General features: G+C 32.8%; 1 protein-coding gene across 1 annotated transcript; it reads left to right on the forward strand.

Annotated features, from left to right (window-relative positions):
- Window positions 1-2,625: 2,625 nt before the first annotated feature.
- LOC132556571 (2-(3-amino-3-carboxypropyl)histidine synthase subunit 1-like) lies at window positions 2,626-7,061 on the forward strand. The gene is made up of 6 exons (XM_060220983.1): window positions 2,626-2,692; window positions 4,578-4,657; window positions 4,855-4,924; window positions 5,305-5,368; window positions 5,726-5,847; window positions 6,901-7,061. Exons 1-6 carry the CDS (start codon window positions 2,626-2,628, stop codon window positions 7,059-7,061), a joined length of 564 nt encoding a protein of 187 aa, XP_060076966.1.
- Window positions 7,062-7,430: the final 369 nt, after the last annotated feature.

Below are 7,430 nucleotides of genomic sequence, written 5' to 3' on the forward strand. Positions count from 1 at the left end.
TTACCTCCTCCTCATTCTCAAATGAAAAATCTGCATTAATTCATATAAAACTGAATTGTAATAATGCACTGATGGAAATAACAGAAATGATCCTGCTGTACATGATTACTATGTATGACTGTACTAATAAAAGTAAATAACGAATGGTGTAACTTATCATTCAACACAATGGAAGTTACATATATATATCGCTAGTTTCAAAAATTGAAATATATATAAATATAGTTTATGTTTTTGTGATTCAATTTCATGACCATAAATTGACTTTATAGATTCATGTATTAATGTGATGTTTAATGTTCATAACAGTAATTATCTTAGTACCATCAAGTAAAGTGTCACATATCAAAACTCTGTAACATAAAATAGATAATTACTATATATACTGTTATATACAAACATATGTGATCAAATGTTCAGGTACAGCCTTAAATAATACTTGTAAATGTATGCATACCCTGAAATCTTATTTTATCAACAAAAATAAATGAAGTGTTTTCTTTTTGTGGGTTTTTTTCAGTAAAGGACTTTTTTCTTGTTTTTTTCTTCAAAGATATAAATCTTACCTGGACTTGCTTTAATCAAAAATCTTCGACAGCATTCCTGGATAAAAAAAAATAAAACATATTTGATTAAATCTTAGAATGGGAAGTTAGAGTATAATTTTGGCATAAATTAATTGCTGGTAAGTGCTTTGTTTCCAAGACTTCATTATCAGTGAACTTTTTATATGTAATTTTTTCTGCTTTTAAATATACATAAAGCCATCAGCTGGTCATTTACATTCCACGTGTTCCTCATCCACATAACTAATACAATAGTGAGTACAAAGTCCACAACATAAAAATTTATATGTTTATGATCTCTAAAAAACAACAATATCATTCTCACTACAAGTGTCTCGTGAACTTCTTCCAGAACTTGATGCACCTGGTCTCTCAGCAGCCATTCCAGTTCTTTTCTCTGCAAAAAGCCGAGAGTAAAAAGTTTAGTTAAGTTTCACAAAACCACTGTCAATCTGACCATCGGACAAGTCCTTTGAACTCTCCTAACTGCGACTGTCAGTCTCGGTTTACTCTGCAAGTCCGTAAGATATGGAAGGGTATATAAATCACAAACAAATCAACATTTTAGTTATGAAAGTTTATTAAGTATACCAGATTTTGTTGAATGACCACTACCTTCACTGTCTGTGACAACAGATCTCACCCTGTAACCTACCCTAATGTTGGTGTACTGACGTCAGGACATAACTGGTACTGCTCATCATGATCAGTACCTGGTGGCAACCACTATCGGAGCCTGGGAGTGGAGAGGGTTTCCTCTCCTAATTGTTGGCCCGCTATTCGGCCAAGCAAGTCCCCATTTATCACTGTGCAGCCCTTTTTATACCTAGTCCACTGGTCTAATATGCAAACTGCATTCCTGCACTGCATATCCATTCAAATTAGCCAAATCTATGGCATATGCACAGTGAGGTTAGAATGTCTTCTGGCAACTCACAAGGATCTAGTTGTTATGAAAGTAAAATGCCCCTGTAAACCCAGACAGCACTGATGACAGCAACTATGTGACACGAAGCATACACTGAACATATTGCCCTACCATACTGTTGATTACAAATAAAAGATGGTACCATTAAAGGGACCCAAAATGATAATAGTTTAACACCTGATACAGATAAAACCATAGATAGCCTCGCAACCTGTTTTCCTACAATACTGTATACAAGAATAGCTCTTTATCCATATATGTATCACTTAAAAGAATAACATCAGTTGCTATTTCTACTACTTTTAATTATGCAAATGATTAATTTGATTATTCTCAACAAATTTTACCATGTTTCAATACAAAATGCTAAAAGTTATTAAACTATTACTATGAAGGGTTCTGACTATCTATCCATAATTTTGTTCCTAACTTGGTTAAGTACATATATAGATATGGTCCATATCAACCATGACCAAAACAAAAATAAAATCGTGGATAGACAGACAGAATTCTTCTGACAAGCAAGGACTAATCACTCTTTGGTCTTTGCCTCTTTCATGTTAAAATCCTCCAGATTAATACAGAGTAGTAAATCCAGTAATGCATGATAGTCCTTTACAGAATATTTTTGACTTAAATGTTATTTTTTTGACGGATTTTTTCACCATTCTTAAAATTTTAAATTAAATGGATGTACTGTTTAAAGATAATTCATCTCTTTTTTGTTTACATTTGCAAAGAAAGAATATCTCAAAGGCAATTATCAGTTAAGCAAATTAAGACGACACGTCCTGTGAGAGACAATTATGTACACGTTGTTGAAATAACTTTCACTGATTGGCCTGTTGACTGTTCGTTGTAAGTTGTGTCATGATTTTAGAGACGATATACATTTTGTACCGATGTCCAAGGACACGCCCACATTTTTACATTAACAATAATTGCTGTAGTAAAACCACATTTCTGATTCAAGATTATTCACATTTATGCTGACGACTACCAACTTACCAACACTTCTACTTCTTCATCGCTGTCTTCCATCTCAAAATTTCATGTTTTCGTCTACACTTTTTTTTGTTATTTTCCGGTCAAAAGAGCTCCAAAATGTTAGTTATCTCCCGTGTGGCCAAGATGGCTGCGCCCACTGAAACGAAAACGACAGTTGTAAAAGCTAATGTAAACAGGAAGATTATCAAAGGTTTGTTTTGATTTATGTTCTTTGATATTTAAGTTGGATTCTATATACTTATGGGATGTTTTGATATACATCTCATCTGAATAGATGTGTACACCGTAGTTTTACACAATCACCGCATGTACTAGTAAAGTAGTGACAGTACTAGTGTACACAGGTACTTGAGGACTCGATTTCAAGACTCGGTCAACAAGATGCACATTTTGAACTGCCTGGTCCATGTTTGCACAGAAGCGTTTTTTCATTAATTTGTTTTATATTTCGTAAGATTTTAACAAAACATCGGCATATGTACATGTACCTATGTATCATCATCATCATCATCATCATCACCATCATCATCATCATCATCGTCTACTTCTAGAAATATAAGTTTAAATAGTTCAGTTTCCATATGTAAATAAGTCATATAACAATCATATAACATGAAGACAAAGAAGAGCAAAAGAAAAGACGACAAGAAAACCCAAAGCGTGACATAATCCCAACGCCCTGATGTTTAAAAGAAAGACACACAATCATATATACATGTTAATATTACAACAGGTTTAATGGGTTATCTTTAATTCTTCCATACAAAATATAAAAGCATTGAAATAGAGAACTTCTGCTAGAGCAATAACTTGATGCTGTACAAAGTTTTGAGTAATGGGTAATTGCCTAAATCGGTTTAAGAGAACTGGTCTGAAAAAAATTAACTTTATAAATGGCCTGTTTCCATGGTAACAGAAAATGTAGTTAAATGGTTAACTTCCCCATAGCAAAAGATACTACAAGCTTAATAAGCTTTTAAAGATTTGAGCAGTTATCTTGAATTGTTTCAGAGCATTGACCTAGAAAACTGAAATTTGTTTTATGAGAGTTATCTGTTTCTATGGTACCAGAAAATGTGTGAATAAAGTCTTTGATGACATGTCTAGACTATAAAAATTGATTAAAAAATTGTATGAAAAATGGAATTAATTTACACAGAATTTAAAGAACTCCAAAGAGCTTTTAACCAAGAATAATAAGAATATAAGTTTTTTTCCACTATATCCCGCTCAAAACTTAAGAAATGCCTTCAAATTTTTCATCAAGCAGTATGATAAGCATGATGATTTCAGTTTCATCATTGTAAATTTTTCTTCTCTGGATAGCAATATTTCTGCATCCTCAAGTTAAGTTTAAATGTTGCAGTTGATTCAGTATTCAGGGGCTTGTTCCCATTATCACAATTTCTTGAAAGAAGTCATCAACTGATGGACAAACTCATAATACAGGGTTTCAGAAGATGCAGGTTGATGAAAATTATGGGAAAGTTTTATGGTCGTCATAGTGATCTCCTTGAAAAATATTCTATTTCTTTATGCATTATGAAACAATGTGTTTGATGCTCATTTGTTTGCCTATAGGTTCTGTTGTTGTGTACCTTGTATTCATTTGAGAATGTGACATAACTTACTTGGACTGACCCAAGATTTACATGACAGGTTTTGTTGATGAAGCAAAGGATGCTTACTCATCTGGAAACCCAGGTCTTATTCCCCTTGCACTTTTTCAGGAGTCTATTTGTAAATCTTCCTTTTGTTCATATTTTGCCCAAGTTTAACTAAATTTGAGTTTGGATTATGATTCTGTTTACATGTTTTAATTTCCTTTTTTGTTTCTGATTCTTGTATTGTCATTAAACATTGTGATTGGAAGATACAGATGGTTGAATTGGATTTAAATATCGTATAGGTTTATCAGCAAGTAAGCCTTGTATAACGTCCTGAAGTAGTTAGATCATCTGATTTAGTCACAGTGTACTCAAATTAATCATTGTTTAACTGCTACATTCATTAACAAAACAGTTAGAACTATCAAGTAAATACATTAATTTCTAATATTTATGTCATGATTTCAGGAAATGTTTCAAGACGTGCTGCACATCAAATACCAGATGATATCCTGAATAATGTCAAGCTACAAGAAGCTGTCAAGCAGGTACTTGATTGAGATCATTTATTGTTGTTATAGTTTTATTAGTTTTCTATCTGTAATCTCAATAGATTGAATTTTAATTAATATAGAATTTATATTTCTGTTAAAACATTTCCGTGTGTTATTTATTTGTTACTATGTAAAATTTTATTTACATATTTTATTACGTTTTCTCAATATAACATTATTGGATGTTGTAGCTGCCAAATAACTACAATTTTGAGATATTTAAAACAGTATGGAGAATAAGGACGACAAAAGCCAAGAGAGGTGATTATATAGTTTGTAAACATTATTTATAATAAAATCCTCGCCAAAATACAGCTGATATGTTAAGAAACTGATCATGTATTCTCTAACATGTTTATGGGTTTGAAATGTTTATGTACATATTATATAAAACAACAGCAGAGTTATAACAGTATTGTTTAGTTTCTCACATTTTGATACATAACACAGAGTAAAGGTCAGTGGTCACAATGATGTTACATATCAAAACTAGCTTCATGTTGTAACAGCCTAGATAAATGATTATGATATTCTAGTGGATTTATTTATGCTTTTCAATGATTAGAATATGTCAAAGTTTTATCACTGAAATCACCTATCCAGTATCTATGGTTCTTCTGTACTTCTCTCTATATCTACAGTGGCTCTCCAGTTTCCTGAGGGATTGTTACTGTTTGCTTGTACAATTGCTGACATCATTGAGGAGTAAGTAGATCTACTTATTTTGTGTATACTCAAACAATTTTGCATTTTGAGCCTTTTAGGCGAATTATCCCCCTTTATGTAACAAATTCATTTAAACTTTGCTAATTTTTAAATGAATTTCTTTTAAATATTTAAATGCATATACAACTGCAGTGTCTTATCCCATGCAGTTGCATATGGTACCCACTTCTCACAGCTGTTCTCCTGTACATTAATGATTAAACAGAGCTCCACCAACTCATATACATGTACTACATCACACTGTACTCATAATCTGACATTTGTAGTGACATTTAGACTGAGTGTCTAATACTGTGTAATTGTGAAGAAATAAAACAATGTAAATATGTTGTACAGGTTTACAGAGGCAGACAGCCTTATTATGGGTGATGTGACTTATGGAGCATGCTGTGTTGATGATTTCACTGCTAGGGCCTTGGGAGCAGATCTTATGATTCACTATGGACACAGTTGTCTAGGTAACCATTTGAATACTTTTTTAAAATTGTCAACAAATTTATGTCAATTTTAAGAAAATGTAGTTTATATGTATACAAGTACATTTGATTTTGATATCAAAGAAACTGGTTTTCAAATTTCTTTTTCCTCTGGTTGCATTGTCTCAGTAAGAAGGATAAGAAATATACACTAAATAGCTGATTTTACGTGACTTTCTATTGTATATATGATTAATGATATCAGCTGAAAAATTTATCACTTAAACAAGCTTCTGGTAAGATGAGATGGAAGATTCTGTTCATTGCAAAACCTAGATACTTTTGTAAGTTTTTGTAAAAATGGCATTTAATAAAACAAAGATAAAAATTAATGTAATTTCAAGTGGTGCAGTAGAAACACACTCACTTTTACCTAGCTGTCTGGGGTTCGATTCCTGGTATGGACATGAAAAGGTATGGGGGTCACCCGTCTGATCACCTGGGCTTTCTATAGGTACTTTAGCTTCCTCCAATAGTAAGATCCCTCCCACACTTCCATCCGGGCCAACAAGAGTGATTTATATAACCTGATAGCTTGTTTCGCAATTGTTGTGAAATACATAAGTTTATAACCAAATGTAATTTGGGGATTTTCTCACTCAATATTTTTTAATTTGGTGACATCACAATGCATTTGACGCCATGAAGTTATGACATCACAATTGTAACAATGGGACCTTCAGCCAATCACATCGCCTGAAGGTGTCATTACATGTTAAACAAAAAAGGAGTACTGAAAAATATGTTTTGTCACCACTAGAGCTCTCTAGCCAGACACTCTGCAGCTTGGCTGAAGGGGAAATTCTCACTTTTTCTAGCCAGTACTTTACAGTACTCTTACCTCCACAAGTTTTAGCCTTCAAAGACAACCATAACCCATAAATCCCACGTGAAATTTAAACAATTTTTACAGTACATATCTCAGACACAAAAAGGACGAAAGAAAAATGGACTGTCATTTGTCTGTTACTATAAATAGTTCATCATTTGCCTGTTACTATAAATAATTCATCATTTGTCTGTTTCAATAAATAGTTCCGATAGACAAGACTGAAGGAATACAGATGCTATACGTGTTTGTCGACATCAAGATTGACACAGCTCACTTCCTGGAAACAATACATCACAACTTTTCACCTGGTTCCCATCTGGCCTTTGTCAGCACCATTCAGTTTGTGGCAGCTTTACAGGTATAATATTATATATTCTCTTCTGTCTGTTGTCAGATCTATATCAAGAAACGTGTCCCACATCGGGTTCATAAAAAATGAGTTAGCTTTGTATTACTTTTGTTTCTTATGTTAACAAGAGGAGAAAATCCCCATAGATACCATAGAATTTTTAGCATGTCGTTACCATAGAATTTTTAACATGTCGTTAATTGCTTTACATTCAATGTTTCTCTCATTCTCTTGTATTCTTGTCAGAAATGTATGAACCATCCATTGCTATCACATATTCTTATGGTCCTTTTGTCAGAGCAATTAAACCATTATTTATGTATATTCATAATATCTTTCAAAGGAGTAGATGCATTAAGGGTCAATTTTGGCCCCAGCATAGAT

The sequence above is a fragment of the Ylistrum balloti genome, unplaced genomic scaffold (assembly GCF_031769215.1).
Source record: "Ylistrum balloti isolate Yb309-2 unplaced genomic scaffold, AGI_CSIRO_Ybal_v1 Utg370578, whole genome shotgun sequence".
In the NCBI taxonomy this organism is placed as follows: Eukaryota; Metazoa; Mollusca; class Bivalvia; order Pectinida; family Pectinidae; genus Ylistrum; species Ylistrum balloti.

Excerpts from the sequence above, each read along its gene's own strand:
- LOC132556571 (XM_060220983.1), top strand. The coding sequence starts at position 2,626 with ATGGCTGCGCCCACTGAAACGAAAACGACAGTTGTAAAAGCTAATGTA. Across the intron at positions 2,693-4,577 it reads AAACAGGAAGATTATCAAAG|GAAATGTTTCAAGACGTGCT; the intron begins GTTTGTTTTGAT and ends TCATGATTTCAG. Across the intron at positions 5,369-5,725 it reads ATTGCTGACATCATTGAGGA|GTTTACAGAGGCAGACAGCC; the intron begins GTAAGTAGATCT and ends TATGTTGTACAG.